Source organism: Pleurodeles waltl, chromosome 2_1, assembly GCF_031143425.1.
Source record: "Pleurodeles waltl isolate 20211129_DDA chromosome 2_1, aPleWal1.hap1.20221129, whole genome shotgun sequence".
Taxonomy (NCBI): domain Eukaryota; kingdom Metazoa; phylum Chordata; class Amphibia; order Caudata; family Salamandridae; genus Pleurodeles; species Pleurodeles waltl.
In genome coordinates, this window is record NC_090438.1 from 94,991,165 (window position 1) to 95,010,114 (window position 18,950).

Sequence of the window (18,950 nt, forward strand, 5' to 3'; positions counted from 1 at the left end):
TTGAGTTTAATGGCATGTGGATCATGCATCTTGCTATTGATAACAGATTGAGGGTTGTGTTACTGGAGTGGCACTAGAGTGCACTGGGCCATTCCAGACCACAGAAGGGGCCAGAAGCGCCTGTGAGGCTTCTTCTGTAATTGAGATTATAGTAAACTGAGTGGGAAGAGATATTAAGGGAAGGAAAGAGCTCACAACGTTCCCCTCTAATAATAAAAGAAGTGATTAATTAAAGGTACGGTGCTCCCGGCCTAGGAGGATCCTCCCATACCTCCAAGAATACAACAAATATTAATCTAAAGACCAAGGCACTCGCAGAATAATATGTAATTGTAAAGTCCGTAGTTTGTAATCTTTGAATTCGTGACTCAATGATCCGATTCAAATGGTACGCACAAGTAAACAGAGTTCAGAGTAAGTCCATGAAGTGAAAAGTTAATCTTTAATATGTCACAAACCAACCAGCCAACACGTGTTTCGTCATGGGAGTGAATACCCCTGTGACTTTTTCAAGGCAAAAACACTCATCCCATCCATAAGGGTCCTCGAATAACGATATTGTGGCAATCTCATCGGCAAAGTTTTGCAAAGTAATAAGTATAGATCGGAGCCAGAATTGAGGCTCCGAAATAGACGAGTGGCGTGTAATTGAGATTATGCAGACACACATGGCATGGACTTCCCAACAGGAAAACGCCTACCCATATAACAGGTCGAGGCGGTCAGACATAAAGGCCCTGGCGTGTCATGCTAGCTGCATCCCATGTAAGAGATGGAACACAGGTCGTGCATCCCACGAGAGGGCACTTTGGGTTGGGGCCCAAGTAGGGGCATAGACCACACACAAGTTTGGCTGAAGTTCCAGTCCTCCCAGAACAAAGGCACTTTGGGGATGTTCGTCGATGGACACCACCAGTGCAGCAGTAGCTGCACTGTTGCTGTGTCTACAGATGCACCATGTACCCCGGCCTTGAGTGCGGTACCAGAAGACGCTATTGAGGATGGGCGTGTGAGGTGTGTGCTGGCATCTACTGTGGATTCCTTTGGTGGCTGCTTCAGAGCAGCAATCTGAACCTCTGCTCTGGGTTTCCCTGATGCTTTCACTCCAGAACATGCCTCCACTCCGAGATGCGCCATACGGAGTACATTGGTATTGCAAATTAGGTGCATAGGTGTGAGTTGGGCACTGGTGCAATCAGGGGCATTGTGGGGTGGCAGTGGCTGGTAATCTTTATCTGCAAACATTTGTTGGATGCCTTTGCTTGGTAAATAAATCTCACTCTTGACTTTACATTAAGGTCTTGCTGCCGTGTAGGATATATTGTCACCGATACGCAATGCTGATTACCAGCTACAACTGCCCAAGGTCAACTATGGGAATCTGCCAGACATGAGAACTTTCATGATGCTTATTGCAGTGAATAAAGACAACAAAACTGCATTGGAATGATGCAGACTATCCAATAATCAATGTGCCCATGTGAGACGACATCGAGGGCATGTCGATTTAAGATGTGTGCCCCACAGGACTGTTTGTAAATCCTGACTTATATACTGTGGGCCCCATGCACGAAGGGAGATTCCACCCAGAGTGCGTAAAGATACTACTCGTAACTTACCTTTGTGAACACCGGAAGTGAGAACGTAGACTTTTGGTCTAAGTTTACCTTTGTGAATCAGGCCTTCAGTATGGGATGAGGTGTGATCATCTCTGAAGTCCTTCTAACAGCAGGAGTATGAGGTTCATTATTTTATATCAAACAACAACTCATTTGTTTCCTTTTCCTTTACACAGGCTTCGAAATCTCCGAGTATCAGAAGAAACAGGCGGCGATGACTGTCAGAAAAGTCAGCAAGCAAAAAGGTACAGAAAATCAATAGCAAAACCACAGCTTCAGCAAACACATGAAGCCAAATCATACCAGTTGAAATGACAAGTGTCTCATTTGTAGAGTCTTTGAAAATCACATAACAACAAAATGTGCGCCAAATTCATTGCCAAATTGAAGTTAGCGTCCTCTGTTTATTATTACTCGCTTTGTGGTCTTAATTGTACAGTTACTGACAATTTACGCACGACAATCCTCTACTCCTGCAAAGGCTATATGCTCAAAATCCTTCATATAAAATAGTCCAGCTTTTTTTTAAATATCCAATCACCATACCACCACCACCTCTCAGATGGTAGGTGAGTGTGAGACGGTCAGTAGTCTGGCTTCCTTTCGGTATTCCAGCATTTCTTTGCTTGAACTGTCCCAACAGATCTGATCGAGTTGCCACTGATCTGTGTGTCTGTGTGTTTGAGTCTTTCTGTGCATGCATTTGTGCACGTGTGCCTGTGTATCCATGCACATGCACATGTGTGCATAACAGCGCTCGCAGTGTGCACTAAGGGAGCATTGCTAATACCTCTCCGTTGGTTGTTTTATGTCAACATCGCATTTTTTTCCTGTGATCTGTGCTCCAAAGTTCGATGCTGATCATCATTTATGTTTGTTGAAATCGATTAAGTTTCCAGTGCACACTTTATAGACTTTTTTGACGTTGCTTCCTGTTTTTTTAATTCATTGTTTTGGTAATTTTCTTGGGGAGGCAGAAGGGTAACCCTCTCTTCTGCCTGTTTGTGGGCAGTTTTTGCCTCCACGTGAGGCCTGGAAGGGCTGCCCCCGTGCAGACACCCGCAGTTGCATGCAGCTATTTTTTTTCAACACCCCCTCTTCATTTGTAGATTATTCTCTTGACCTTGTCTCCCAAAAACATTCAAAGTCTGATTGTTTTACGCAACCTCACCTGAAGGATGATATCTTCAGAAATGATTTTGGAATGTAGGGTCCGATTTCCCTCTCTTCCTGGAAGATGATGTGGGCAGATCATGTTGGCTGTTTTTTACCATCTCTGTCAGACCCACGCCTCATTGTTAGATATTCTGCACATAGCACTGTAGCCTTTTGTGTAACAGGTGTAAAAGCCAGTTGGACTCTGGCGGTCTCATATTTGAATTACAACACAACGAACTTAAAACTTGCTAATTGCTCAGCCTTGGTTTATTTCCCGTCTGGTTTCCTAAAGTGCCTCAAGTCTCATTTATTCAGCTAAATTATTTCTCCCGAAATGAGATATCTTGGGGGCAGTTCCTCATCACACCTTCCGAGGTCGTAAATTTAATCACATACTTATCACCCACGTTTCTTCTGACTCTCCAGATTTAATTATCATCTCAGGGTCCAATTCGCAGACACGCAACCCCTAGCTTGCACAGGCACTCTGAAGCAATAAACAAACACGCAATCTGTAATCATTTTTAGTATATAATTGATGCCGAGCCTCTTTTAATGCAGTTTAGGAATGGGGGTGTCCAGCACCGTGGGGTCTGATGCCCAAAGAAATGTGCTTAAACTGTGATTTAAATTAAAATTAGACATGCTTTCCTGTGAGGAAGATTTTCACAATCTTTTTAATACAAGAAGGCAGTTGCAAAACTTTTTTTGTACTTTTTTGTGTCTAATACTGTGAGTATAGCTCTGATGTGTCACGATGCAGATCTAATATGCTAGGCGCTTTACCATCATCTGTTAGGTGCATTCAGCATATAAAATGATACAGCCTCATAATTTTAGATGTAATTGCAATATAGGGTTTTCAGCCTTGAACTTGTTCCTAGATTACTACCTCATTAGGCAGCTACATCCTCATGAGCCCATTTCATTTCATCACTGGGGCCAAATACGTCTATGCTGTCCTGGATGCAGCCCAGGTGTAGCCCATTCAAACATGGGACAGACTATTGTATTCGAAAAAAATGCCATCATACACCCAACCTAGGTGTAGCCCCAAACAATCATATACAGCCTTAAGTGCACATGTGCACCCTCCTATGCTAGAACAGCCTCATATGCTAGATATAGCCTCATATGCCAGATAATGCCTCTCATGCCAGATACAAGCTCACCTGCCAGATACAGCCTCATATGCTAGATAGAGCCTCATATGCTAGATAGAGCCTCTTATGCCATGTGCAGTCTCACATGCCAGATGGACCCTCACATGCCAGATAGAGCCTCATATGCTAGATAAAGCCTCATAATATGCCATTTACAGCCTGCCAGATAGAGCCTCATATGCCAGATATAGCCTCATATGACCAGATGCCTGTCATGCCAGATACAAGCTCACTTGCCAGATACAGCCTCGTATGCCAGATACAGCCTCATATGCTAGATAGAGCCTCTTATGCCAGGTGGAGTCTCACATGTCATATGGAGCCTCACATGCCAGATAGAGCCTCATATACTAGATAAAGCCTCATAGTATGCCAGATACAGCCTGCCAGATAGAGCCTTCACATGCCAGATAGAGCCTCGTAATATGCCATTTACAGCCTGCCAGATAGAGCATCACATGCCAGATAGAGCCTCATGTGCTAGATAAAGCCTCATAATATGCCGGACACAGCCTGCCAGATAGAGCCTCACATGCCAGATAGCACCTCATATGCTAGATAGAGCGTCATAATATGCCAGGTACAGCCTCACATGCCAGATAGAGCCTTATATGCTAAATAGAGCCTCATAATATGCCAGATACAGTCTCTCATGCCAGATAAAGCCACATATGTGGATACAGCCTCACATGCCAGATACAGCCTCATATGCTAGATAAAGCCTCATAATATGCCAGATACAGCCTGCCAGATAGAGCCTCACATGCCAGATAGAGCCTCATATCCAGGATAGAGCGTCATAATATGCCAGGTACAGCCTCACATGTCAGATAGAGCCTTATATGCTAAATAGAGCCTCTTAATATGCCAGATACAGTCTCTCGTGCCAGATAGAGTCTCACATGCCAGATAAAACCATATATGCGGATAGAGCCTCACATGCCAGATACAGCCTCATATGCCAGATACAGCCTCTTATGCCAGACATATCCTCATATACCAGGGACATCCTAGGAACCGTCTAACATCATCTGCAGGTTCATAGCTTAGGTTCAGCCACCACAGTGATCCATGTGCCCGGGTCACACGTATGTTCCCACATACTATCATCATATGTCTAGTTCCAGGGCATGGAAAGCAAAGGCCCTGAAAAAACAAGGGAAGTCCGGGATGGGCATTAGTGTTGTAGTCTCAGCAGTCATAGAAGTCCTTCATTTATTTTCTGGTTGTTTATGTGAGTGAATTCCTACTGCAGTGAGTCAAACTGCTCAGGGCAGTAAAAAGTATTCAGTAAAACTCGTGGAATTATTTAGACGGGGGTGGGGAACCCGCCTGGTCAGCAGAAGCCTTCCTCCTCGCAGAGGACCACCCGCGTCCAAGACTTCCCCACCTGCCTAACTGCCATCTCTTCCCTGAAGCGGCATCTGCTGATGGGTGGAGATGCATTTTTGGCAACTTTGAATGTCATGTGGACGGCCAAGTTCTACCATCATCCGTTTTCCTTTTCAGCTACAAACCCACAAAGAGGGACTCTATGAAAATCATGCGCGTGGGGGCATTGTTTGTATTCCCTGTTTGCGCGGGCCCTGCCCTGCATGGCACACTCAGGCAAAGTAAATATGGAGCAGGAGGACTGCCATTATGGTGGATTTCCTGTTGAATGGAAGGCGATGGCCTTGTGGTGGACATATGCTGCCTTTAATGGGCCACTTATGGCTCCACCTACAGTCAATCAGTGGTTCCCCACTGCTAAATTTGGCAGGGAAAACTCTGGGAATGGTGGGTGAACAGAAGTGTTGATCTACTGCAATTCTTCGACCCACCAAACTCTCAATGGTCTCCTTAGTTTTGAGAGGTGGGGGCTGACAATACGGCATTTAAAAGTTTTTTTTTTCTTTTAGCGATGTTTGATGATACACCTAATACCCTGAATGTGAGTAAAACTCTTTACAAGTATTTTTGTTTCATAGGGGTAACAGTGTATAGACTGAGAAATCAGTTAATCAATTAGTAAATAATCATTTTGTAAACATTAATGGACAGAACAATCCGGTATACATTTAGATAAAGTATCATTTGTAAGCGGACATATTGACCTACATGTTTTAAAGTTGGTACAAAGATGTGACAAATAGGGCGTATGCAAGAAGGTATCTTTGAAAACGTATGCCAGTATCACCGCCTACATGTGACAGCTTAACTAACTCTATACCACAATGATCTGTTCAAACATGTTTACAACACAATGACTTATATACAAAACTCTTACTGGTTATATGATTTCCCAGTCTGTCCCCCCCTAAAGTTGTTGACAATATGACATTGCTCATGGCTTTGGTGTCCTTCTAGTTCATGAAGGCACCTTCTAGGGCTTGCCCTGAACATGTAGCAACAACTCATGTAGTTTTATTGAAAGAAGTCTGTGCAGCTGTGCAACATGCAGTTGTTTCTAAACATTTGCAGCATTGCAGAAGGAGTGTTGCTAATAACCCCTTGATCTATAGCAATGTAATCAAATTAAAATTCTGACCCTCGAAAATTCTAGTCTAACCAACGCAGGCTTAGATGTTCGCTGAACCACTGAGGATAGCCAGATATTCCACTTCAGAACTTAATTCAGGCTTTTCTATTGGATTTCGTTCCCTCCATTCCTCATGAAACATCTCGCTGCCATCTGATTCATGAGTAGCGAGGAATATTTCAGCCAAATTTACAGGCCAACCTTGGGGCTAAACAGACAGACCTTTCCACCCCCTCCCCCACCATGGGAATCTTCGTCAGCTCAGTCAGTAAGATTGGCTGAAACCGCTTGTGCCCCTCTACTGCAAGAGAGCTAAGGGGTCGTCTTTTGAGGGAATGTGGGAATAAACTCCCTGGCACCACACATTCCCCCTGGTAGCAGATTCTGGCAAGGGGCAGGATGCACCCCTTGCTCCGGGTGAACTGGCCAGGGTCGGCTCATTATACCATCCTTGAGATAAATGCTCCACAGCAGATCCTCATGGTGCACAGTGAGGAGATAGTGATCCACTCAAACCGCTGCAGAGAGTTTTGGCCACATTTTAAGATCGATTTTCTATTTTTCCGCTTATTGCAATATTTTTGGTATCAGTAGGTGGAGGGCGGCGGTTTAATTGTTAAATGGAATTTGTCAATCTCTAAGAGGGAGGTAAAGGACACACTCTGAGTGGAAACAGGAAGACATATTGTATTCTTTGTAATTAATTAATGTTCACTAATTGCTAATGCAGAAACAATCGTACGGCAATGCCTTTGATTCAGTAGAAGAAACAGAGAGGTGAGAGCACCTAGAGATAATACGTCAAAAGCAAAACTGTCTGTGGGGGTAAACCAAAAATTAGTTAAACTGTCTGTGGGGGTAAACCAAAAATTAGTTAAACTGTCTGTGGGGGTAAACCAAAAATTAGTTATGCAACAAAACAATCTCCCGCTTCTCTCTTGCAGTGCTTTGTTGCAGCGCTTTCTTGTAATATTCTGAAATCAAGGCGCATGCAATATTTATGGGGTAGAAATGTTTAAGCTGCCGCCCAGTCGGCACGACAGGAGCGCGGGTAATGTCAAAACATCCCAGCGCCGGCGCAACCCAATGAAACTTTAATTACAATTTTACCCCACAAAAGTGTCCTAAATAATACGCTAAGCCCCGCCTCCGAAGCAGGCTGCTGCCATGCTTGCAGACATCAAGGCATGGTCTGAGTTTAGATGGTAAATTCTTAGTAACTACAGTCTAACTTGAGCTGTTCATTAACCGCAAGCCTTGGAAACTGACGATTTAGAGGTCGGGAGCCTTTGGTTGAAAGTGTGAAAAAGGCTGCTTTATTGAAACAGGTGCACATTACAACCTATTCCTGCCTGGGCCAACTGCCTTACAAAACTAACACCCTGCTATACATCAATAAACAATCCAATATTCAACCCCAAACCCACAGACCCTCCCAAATTCCCCACCTGCAAATATCTTATTGCTATTGTAACTCCTTTCAACATTTTCAACCTTAATTTTCTCAACATTTTTAACCTTCTTTCCCTTACAGCCTATAATTGCATGTACTAACCTCTGATCTACTAAATATTATATCCTTAACCTTGATCTCCCTGCCTGCCCTCCCTTTCCAGTGTCTCACCATTGGCACCACCAATCAAATTACTGTGAATTCCTGCAAAGCTTTCCAGGCCACCCTTAAGCACCTGTCTCAAGTGAAAACTACATAGCATATTACCATCCCCTTGTTTACATGTTCCAACAGAGATACCACAATATAATTTTTTTTAAAAAGCCAAAAGAAAGTTTGAAAAACCATGCCAAGAAAAGGGGGTGTGGGCGTATAGGGGAAAAAGGGGCAACTGATACCTCCCTGCCACCTTTTACTAGTATGGTGGCAGGGAGCCCAAATAGAGCCCACATACACCTGTTGGGCTGCAATTAGGATTTATAATACCTCACTGGACTGCACCAACTCCCAAATTCCCTGGGGGTGGGGGGGTGGCAGACCTCCCCATGGCCAGCTGCCTCCCAAACCCCATTCTGTGTTTTGTCTCTGCATTGTTGCAACGCCAATCTGGTAATAAGTACTTTCATATCTCTATGGTCGACCAAGAAAACACAAAGTGATTTTATTGGCTGGATTATCTAGGCCTCCTTAGACAGTAATTTAGAATAGATCAAAACCTCTCTTAAGTTGTATGGAGTGATTGAGAAAAAAGAACGTCATAAAATAGGTTCTGACCTTACAAACCCTGCTGTCTCTCAAGTGACTCTTGATTAAGGCTCCCTGATTTCCATTTTTACTGATTTGTACAGATAAATATAGACAGAAAAAAAACTGTTTCATGTCGGTATTTATTTTAAAAAATGGAAAAATACAGAAAAATCTGTTTCTTTTGAGTGACTTTCCATACTGTTTTCATCTGTTCCAAGCCAACTGCTGCGCATATAGCATGGAGAGTTAAAAACAAAATGAGATTTCCTTACATTGAAACATATGGCAACATGCATTTGTAGTATAATGTTAGTATTTACCTGCGGGTGGATTCTTATGTTAAATTTGGCTGCTTAATTTGCTAAAACACAACAGGCGTCAAAGTATAAGCGCACATTTGTTAGTTAAATAAATGTGGAAATATAAAATTTTACACCTTCATTTATTTACAGAACACAAATAAATACTGATAAGATGGCCAAAAAATAAATATGAATAACTACAGATGGAAATGTTAAAAAAATAAATACCATAAAACTGTGAGCCCTACTCTTGATGCCTCGCTTTTATGGCACAGTTGTAGCAGTACTCAAGCTGATCATATTATGGTCTATAAGTGGATGCAGGGATACAAAGAAGGGAGATGAAATATGTATTTGTATTTATCCTGAGTACTTTTAAATGAAAGGAATGTACAAAACCTGTGTCTAAAAAGTGCTTGAAGTTAGGCACTGTCAAAAGTTTTTTTATTTTTATTTGAAGGCCATTTGATAATTTTGCCAGTATATGCATAGTCACTCTTCACACAATGAAACAAAAAATATACTCCTGCTTAGCTGGAACAAGCATCTGTGGTCCTGCATCCTGTAAAACTGCACGACGTGGGAGAATAGTGACCAACATTGACATGTTCATACCTCGGGTTATTCTACATCCTCAACCAATCTCCTCAACAATTTCAGTGCTTTGTAAAACTGTGATGTGCAGGAGAAGGTGGATGTCTCCTAGGATTTCTTCTCAGCCTCTGCTTTTACATGGTACATTATACTCCATCTCTTGTTTCCCTGGTTCTGTGAATGAGATAGTGAGACCTATTAGTCCATTGGCTGCTGGAGACCATAGCTCTCTTATCGCCACCTTTCCCAGAAGACTGTCCAAGCACAGCAGGGACACATCTGTCACCTTCGTAGCTCTGGGTGGGGAAGGTATAAGGGTCTACCTTTGTCAGGTTGCGGTTGAGCAGCCGCCACTGTATATTTTGTGCAGTCTCCTGAGAAACCTCAATGACATTTGATAGGTTTCCTTGATGCTGAACTAACTTAGACTTAAAATCGCACTGCAGAGTTGCAGGACCAAGACTGAAACATCAGAATTATAGCCTTAATGTCCTGGACTCGTGAAGGAGGAAAGGGCTGGAAATGCACCTTGAACCACCAGTCATCGAAGTAGGGGTAAACTGCTAACCCCAACCTCTGAAGTTCGTCCAGAAGCACTGTCATTGCTTTCATGAACACCTATGGGGCGCTGATAAGGCTGGAGGGAAGCACGGCAAACTGAAAATGCTCCTGCCCTATCTTGAACTGTCTGTTCCGTCTGTGAGACTGGAGGACAAGACACATGGAAGAATGTGCCCTGAAGGTTTAAGGCAACCATCCAGTCACCTGGATCCTGGGCAGTCAAACTTGAATCAGTCATTGCTGTGACACCCCTTTACTTGTTCTTAAGTTTCACGGTCTCTTGTCACCTAGGGTACTGCACTAAGCGACTTCCCAGACAGCATGCAAATGGCCTCTTCTTGGCAGTACCACTCAGACCAAATTGAACATTGTAAAGAGACATGCCTAGAATCATGTAATATTTCTGATGGATACTTCTGCATACAGATTCCTCATCTTTAGAATACTCCCCAGGAAGCAATGACAGGCGACATGTGTTGGTCATGTACACTTATGAGACATCCACAGTCGGTTACAGGATATTGAAACGTGATTTTTGACAGAAACCTTTCTAAAGGTACTCTACACAGCCTAACACTGTATATCTGTGTTGTAAATTATATATTGTAGACATCTTGTGGCACACACGTGTTGGATACACGCCTGGTTGTACTGATTCATCGAGGATGGCTGCTTCTGCAAGTCCATGGTGTGGGCATGAGGTCTGATAGGCTTAAAGGAAATTAATGTTCACATGTGCCCTGATTATGAGTGGGTTGGTGTTTTCTTACCCCTGTGCAAACTCCTGTTTACACAGCGGTCAGAATTACAAGTTGGGAGTTATTTAACACACCCAGTGACTACTGAGTGTGTTAAAATGTCACCCTTCGTTAAATTTCAGTTAATTAAACCTGTCAGAATTCAACAGTGAAAAAGGTATTTACCATATCATGCTGAACTGGGTGTGGTAGTGCCAAAATCTACATGTTATTCCCCAGTAAATCAGGTTTTTATCTCATCCGATAAATAGCAAACTCTGCAGTATTGTTATGTATGAGGTGTGATAAATAGCACCATTTTTATCCGGTTGTGTTGAACCAGGACAAAGGGGGTCATTCTGACCCTGGCGGTAATTACCGCCATGGCGGAGGTCGGCGGTAGCACCGCCAACAGGCTGGCAGTGCACCGCTGGGCATTCTGACCGCGGCGGTTTAGCCGCAGCCAGAAACGGAAAGTCGGCGGTGTACCGCCGACTTCCCGCTGCCCTTGAGAATCCTCCATGGCGGCGGAGCGCGCTCCGCCGCCATGGGGATTCTGACACCCCCTACCGCCATCCTGTTCCTGGCGGGTCTCCCGCCAGGCACAGGATGGCGGTAGGGGGTGCCGCGGGGCCCCCGTAAGAGGGCCCCACAAAGAATTTCAGTGTCTGCTTTGCAGACACTGAAATTCACGACGGGTGCAACTGCACCCGTCGCACCTTCCCACTCCGCCGGCTCCATTCTGAGCCGGCGTCCTCGTGGGAAGGGTGTTTCCCGCTGGGCTGGCGGGCGGACTTTCGGCCGTCGCCCGCCAGCCCAGTGGGAAAGCCAGAATGACCGCCGCGGTCTTTTGACCGCGGAGCGGTCTTTCGGCGGGAACCGCTTGGCGGGCGGCGACCGCCGTCCGCCGCGGTCAGAATCACCCCCCAAAGTCACAAGTTCAGGCAGACTGCAGTGAAGGGTGGGCTGGATACAGGGACCAAGTTAAGCATATTGAACAAATTACCTTAAATCCTGATTTGAGGAGCGTTGTATGATCCTGTATTGAGGAGGGGTCCCGCAGCAGCAGTTCTGAGGAAGCTATGAGGGACTTACAATGCGAAGTCCTGCGTCCAAGTTGAATCACTCACTGGTGGTTCTGAAGAAGCTGCAGGTCTGCTGTGTCAAGTCCTGCATCATCTTCAAGGATGCCATTGACGAGGGGCTTGTGATGCCAAGATGCGAAGGCCTGTGCTGAGGATGCGCTATGCAGTGGCGGTGCGATGCAAGGTCCTTTGTTGTAGATGCATTGCACAGCAGTTGGTCCAGTGCAGTTGCAAGATAACACTTTGGGGTGCATTAGCTCTGCTCACAGGACCACAATAGAGCTGGCAGAGCACATTCCTTCCCACTTCCAGTGGTCCAGGTCTGGGGTGGCATCATCTGGGGGTAACATTCTCAGCAGACAGAGTCCAGGTGCTGTGTTTAAGGTGGTTGGAGCCTTTTCTATCCCAGAGACTCTGATCATGAGGCCAGACAACTAGCCTTTGAAGATACTCTGGTAGTCAGTGTCCAAGATGCAGATACATCATTCTCACTCAGGTAGCAGGGCAGCAGAGTAGCAGTCCTTGTTGCAGAGCAGCACAGCAGTCCTTCTGAGTCTTCCACAGCTACAGAGGTCTACTGAAGAGTTGTGTCTGAGGGGCCAATATTTAAACCTGGTGCCCACTTTGAAGTAGGAGACGTTTCTAGATGCTTCCACCTCCAGAGGTGTTTGGAATGTCCCGCCTCCCTGCCCTGGCCCCGCTTGTGTGGGATCACAAAAGGCTTTGTGAGTGTGCTCAAGTGGAGACTTTAGGATATGCAAGGTGGTAGGTGACCTCTCCTCCCCCTCATAAAGTCAGAGATGGCCCATCCTGCCAACAACTAGTCTCTCTTTGTCTCCCTATCTGGGAGTAATACACAAAGACCAACTGCCAGCTACACCTTGTTATGTGACATAGGATACAGGCTGCAGGCACCAAATGGTCAGGACAAGACAATGAAAGCTTTCTAAAAGTGGCCTGAATTGTGACTCAAAATCTAACGTTATCATTAAATAGGGTTTTAAATTAATGTTCTTTAGACACTAAACTCGACATTCCTATTTGCGTCAAATTGAAAGTTAGCACTTATTAAATGTAAAAGGTGACCCAATGTTATCCTATGGGAGAGGTAGGCCTTGCAATAGTGAAAAACAAATGTAAGGATTTTCCACTACCAGGACATGTAAAAATTAAAAGTACACGTCCAGCATTTTAAATACAGTGCACCGTGGCCTAGGTGGTGTTTGGGGCCTACCCTAGGGGTGGCTTATTTGTATTCAAAAGGAAGGTTTAAGCGTGGCATCAGGTTTATTTTACCAGTTTGAAATGGCAGTTTAACACAGCACACACAGAGTGCAATGGCAGGCCTGAGACATGTTTTAAAAGGTTAATTAAGTGGGTGGCACAGTAAATGCTGCAGGCCCATTATTAGCATTTGATTTCCAGACAGTGGTTACATGTGGTACCACGTTACTAGGGACATAAAAGTAAATTAAATATGCCAATTGGGTATAAGCCAATTTCACCATGTTTTAAGGAGGGAACACAATCACTTTAGCACTGATTAGCAATGTTAGAGTCCTAAAAGCCAACAAAAACGGGTTCAGAAAACAGGAGGGTGAAGGCAAAAATGTTGGAAATGACCCTCCAGAAATGGCCAAGTCCAAGAGAGAGGGTTTGATTTCGCTAGTTTTTGATTGGTGTCTGTGTCTTTGAACTTGCATAGATGCTGGTAGCAGCCATGATAACATTTACTCAGAATGCTGTCTTTCTCTGAGTAGTAATGTTTTTATTTTAGCTGGCCTGAGAAGGTTGATCTCTGGAACTCACTAGTCATGTAGCCGGTGAGAATGTGTCCTGGAGAGAATACGTTGATCAAGGGGGTTGAGGCAGAGACGTAATCAGGGCTCACAGCCAGGCAAAGTAGCTCCCACCTGTTCCTTGATAAAATTATCCTACCCATGCCATATCTCACCCTGCCTTTTTTCTGTATATCTCCCAACATTGCAGACCTCCAGAGCATCTTACCACATGGTTGCCTTCTCCACTCCATTGAGGGAGTGTGGAGGTAGGACTTGTAGTTCACCACAATGGTCAGCTATAAAGTTGACCACAGTGTGTCCTTCCCAGTGAAGTACTTGTTTCTCCTGGCTGGGATGATCTGCATCCAGCTGCTTCAGACAGCACTCTGTCTCCAATTCAGTGTTCAGTGTGAATGGTAGATGGCAGGGCCCTAGGTGTTAGGTCTATGTGTGAGCTTCTGATGGTGACTGCTGTCTGTGTGTGCTTCTCTAGTCTGATTTGATAGTTATTTATTTCCCCTCGTTCGTAATGATCCCCAGTGTATTCCCCCTGAGCGTAGAAAGCACAGACAAGTAGATTTGAAGTCTGAAATGTTACTTCTACAATCTAAATTTTCAGCATACATAAATTCTTTTCTATCATCTCTATATCTTTAAATTAGCTGCTTAACGTTTCATACATAATGCTGCCATATAGTGGCTCATAAATTTTAATGTTTTGACATTTATGATTTATAATTGCAGAACAGGACCACAACATTTTCTTGAAATAGTTTTGTTACTTTTCTCTTTCTTTCAGATTAATAAACCTCTCTATTCAGAATACTGGTAACATGTTCTCAACTGCAAGGCACCCATCGCAACACCAATCTGTCTTCAAGCTCCTTTCTTTGTACCCCAATTCACATGTTATGCCAGCAGAGACCTTTAGTCTAACCATCCATAAACCCTTTCCCAGCCTTTGCCCTGCTGCTCACACAACATGAGAGAGTTTATAAAAGAGTCCATCAGAGTATGTGGTTGGCAGAATCTTTGCAAGAGTGGACCATATTGGTGGCATAACATTATACATTCAGAACTTGCACTGGAAATAATCCAGTTATTTCTACATGAAATTGATCCTGCGCTTAATACCTAGGCGTGTTTAAATAAAAAGTTAAAATATTCAAGTTACAGTAAAATCACAGCTACTAAGAAGAGGATTTGGGAATCATCACTATGGTGTAAGTGTTTGCTTCCTCTTGTGGAGTGGTCGATTGCAGGGAAGGGAAAAGGAGGGTTTATCAAGTGATTGTCTTGGTGCGGGCCACAGAAAATGTTGGAGCACTCTTCTGCACCCAGTCACAAGTGTGTCCCATGATCTTAAGCTGTCAAACTGAAACTATGGGCCTGATTTAAGAGGCCCTAGCGCCACCTTAGTGCCGTCATAGGGTCATTTTTTTAAGCTCGGTGGCACTAAAGTGTCTTTTTACACGTGCCATATTTACTAAGTGGCGCAATGCATGCACTGTGCCATTTTGTAAACCCTTGCACCACATTATGCTGCATCACATTATGCCTGTGCCAGGCATAATGTATGCAAGGGGGACATTCCCTTGTTAGGGGGCCCGAAAAAATGGTGCAATCTAGGAGATTTCCTTGCACCATTTTCTTTGGCACTTTTAACGCCTGCTCATAGCAGGTGTTAAAAGTGGGTATGCCATTGAATACAATGGGCCCCTATGTACTCTGCCAAAATGTTGGTGCTATTACTGCAGAGTACATCAAGAGCGTCAGGTATTCTGGGTTAGGGAGCTGGCACGATTTTAAATACGGCGCACACATGGTGGCAGTAGCGGGGTGCTAAGGGGCACAAGAAAAGTTTTCTTAAATCAGCCCCATGTGTTTTGCCACGCTGGCTGGAGTTGACTTGGTGTTGAACAACAACCCCCTGAATAGGCCTGCCACTGCAGCAATTGCAAGGGAGATCAATTCAAACTTTAAACAAGTATGGAGATGATGCTTAGAAATTTGGAAGCACAATTTATTCTTACTTACCCAAGAAGCAAATGATGGATCCTACTTCATGGAATCAGAATTTACTGATGTTTACCAGTGTTAATGAGGAGAGTCCTCCAGTTAGCTAGATTGTCCATAGTTATGAGACAAAGGTGGAGTAATAAATGTTCCCATGAGATGTGTATGGTAAGTGTTATTGCCAGCATCAACATCCATAAAGCCATAACTTGGTGCGCATTTATGAGCATTGTCAATGTCACTTCCTGCACTCATAGCACCTGTGTGCCTAGTTCAGGTGGGTGCAAGGGATAAAGTGAAGCGTCCCATTTTTTACTAGGGTATGAATTGAGTTGCACCTAAAAGTTTTTTTCCACATGAAAGTTGGACAAAATCAAATGTGTAACTAAATCTTCATACTAATAATTTTATTGTGGACTTTGTAATCTGTGAAAAGGCTTCAGGTGTAGAATTAGAGTGTGCAGGTTGTGTCGGGGGACATGCCTGAGGCCTTATTTCTGCTTGTGTATGCCTGTCCATTTTAAGAATTCCAAATAACAAACAAATGTAATGCATTTCCTGCGTTTACACCTAAAACATGGAGATAAGGATTTTATTATCCATTTCTTTTATAAAAACCTTTAAAAACTCTGTTTTCGTTCTGGGTACAATAATACTTATGATGACCTGGAGCATTTCAGAGAAAATTAGTACTAAACCAGTTCTAAGAAGAAATTCTGATTTTGGTGTACCTTGCATTAAAATTTACATTTAAGTCAAATTCATTTGGTTGAAAATGTGAAATCATAAATTCCATTGTTTTCCAGCAATACATCCCCCCTTGTGTGAATTTGTTTGTATATTTTTCTAAATGCTGTTTAGCTATACAGGAAAACTTAAACCAACTTGATCCTAGCCCATAGTTTAACTCTACACTTAAATGGAACTCACTCATGCCTTGCCATTAACTGTAACACTGACCTAACTTAAACTAAAGAGGTATTTTACAGTTTGGTAGGACGTGAGGACAAAGCTCGCTTTTCCCCAGCCTGATTTAGAAGCGGTGGAATTGGTGGCATTCCCACGGTGGAGCCACACCAACATCCCATTTACCCTAAGCGTGCTGCCTCAGAGTGTCAAAAGACCAATTTTTTAAATATTGTTTTCCCTGAACATGCGGTTAGCATTGTTCCTAAACATAAACAACATACTTTCCCAATTCCTGTTTATGCCCTCCCCTTCCTTTGCTTCACATTAGTACATTCCCACAGTTGGAGAGGTTGTCCACCTTAGAACGTTGGAAGGTTGTAAGATTCTAATCTGTCAGAGGGACAGATTCATGGAGTGATGGTGGAGGGAGGAGACGTGACAGCCAGCCCTACTCATGGGAGGTCTTTTCACGATCTTGTAACAGAGCAAGGCCAGCCATGTATAAGGCCAAATCCTCCTGCACACCAGGGCCATTGATTTGATGATTTAGGGCCTGATTACAACTTTGGAGGAGGTGTTAATCCGTCCCAAATGTGACGGATATACCACCAGCCGTATTACAAGTTCCATAGGATATAATGGACTCGTAATACGGCTGGTGGTATATCCGTCACATTTGGGACGGATTAGCACCTTCCTCCAAAGTTGTAACCAGGCCCTTAGTGTTGCCAAAAGTGCTTCAGTCCACTGGCTATATTACTTTTAGCAAAACAATACCTGGGGACAAGGTGAAGATCTTGAAGTATGGCAGGCGATCTTCCTCCCGGAGGGTGGGAGAGAGGGTCTCCGCCTGCCAGGTGAGTTGGCGGGTGACCTACAGATAAATTACCCCCACTGCTTAATTTGAAAAGAAAAAGTTTCTGGTGCCCAGAGCCCTCCTCTAAAACACACGGCTGCTGCAATTAAATGTGGGAATACTGAGGCATCGTAACCCTGAAGCCATCTCGGGCCTCTTTAATCCATTTGCAGCCACTCCCTGGCCCTTTAGCTCACTCTTGCTGTTTTCTACATTCTCCCTTTTTGACGCTTTTTCGTTTTTCTCTTCTTTTGTCTTTCCCATATGCGTCTTTTGCTCGCAGCAAATGCTTTAGGCAGAAGAATAAGCACCGGCCCTCAAAAATAAGTGCCGATGCTCAGCACCGGAAACAACAAGCACAAATTAAGCACTGATTACCCCCTATGTGCATAGCTATACACACCTGCCTTATGTTGTGAAGCAGAGAATTGTATGGACTGAACTTTACAAAGTACACCCACATGCAGATTCCGTATTGTCCCTCTTCATGATCAGAGCTCAGTTTCACCAGTCACATAAGTCCTTCATGTAGAGCACCCTTCTGTCTCATTGTCGTACACCCACAATTTATAGAGCCCTTACACAAAGGACAGACGTTTTAATATCTTAAGGGTTGGCATTCCTAAGCTTCTTACTCAGAGATGCCAACTACTTGTTAGTGTATAAACAAGCAATAAATACTCAAGAACAATCTTGCAGGGCATCAACCAGCGTCTTGGCTTCAGGCGTGCAAAAGGCTCTTGCTTAAAATGTTAGGGCCGGATTTACAAGGACCTAGCGCCACAGTAGCGTCATTTTTTTACGTTAATGTAGCTCAAGGAGGCAACTTTTAATGCACCATATTAACAAAGTGGCGCAGTGCATGTATTGCGCCACTTTGTGACCCCTTGCACCACATTATGCCTGCATCAGGCATAGTGTATGCAAGGGGTGCGTTCCGGCGTTAGGAGGCCGCAAAAATGGAGCAGTGAAATCTACAAGATTCGACTGCACCATTTTTGACGTCATTTTTAACGCCTGCTCATAGCAGGTGTTACAATGACACACGCATATTAACCTATGGGTCTCCTTGCTCTTGGCTCTACTAGCGTCAAAATGTTTGACGCTAGTCTCGCAAAGCACCACAATAGCATCAAAAATTCTGACGCTTTTGGCCGAACGTGTGCCATGGTGCACCGTATTGTAAATATGGCACACACATATTGTCATTAGGTGGGGCAGGGATTTTTTTATTAGTTGTGAGACCCTCAATTGACATTGATTTTTTTGTCTGGTAATGAAGACCTTATCAGGTCTCTTCGGTTCCAGAGGTCTTTTATAATAAGCAGAAAAGTGTCTGAAACAATCCTGGCCACTGGCCTAGCTTTGGTTGAACCTTCAGAAAGCTTGTCTGCATGGTAAAACCAGCTTGCATACATTCTTGTAGAGTTCTGCCACAGAGAATTTGC

At 44.0% G+C, this 18,950-nt stretch overlaps 1 protein-coding gene across 4 annotated transcripts in view; it reads left to right on the forward strand.

Moving 5' to 3' along the window:
• The window catches only part of ARHGEF9 (Cdc42 guanine nucleotide exchange factor 9), a 902,972-nt gene that overhangs the window by 875,441 nt on the left and 8,581 nt on the right, over nucleotides 1-18,950 (forward strand). For all 4 annotated transcript variants that reach the window (XM_069210611.1, XM_069210616.1, XM_069210633.1 and 1 more), the window contains one exon: nucleotides 1,796-1,864. In XM_069210611.1, the coding sequence (XP_069066712.1) occupies nucleotides 1,796-1,864 (69 nt within the window). The remainder of the gene's footprint in view (nucleotides 1-1,795; nucleotides 1,865-18,950) is intronic.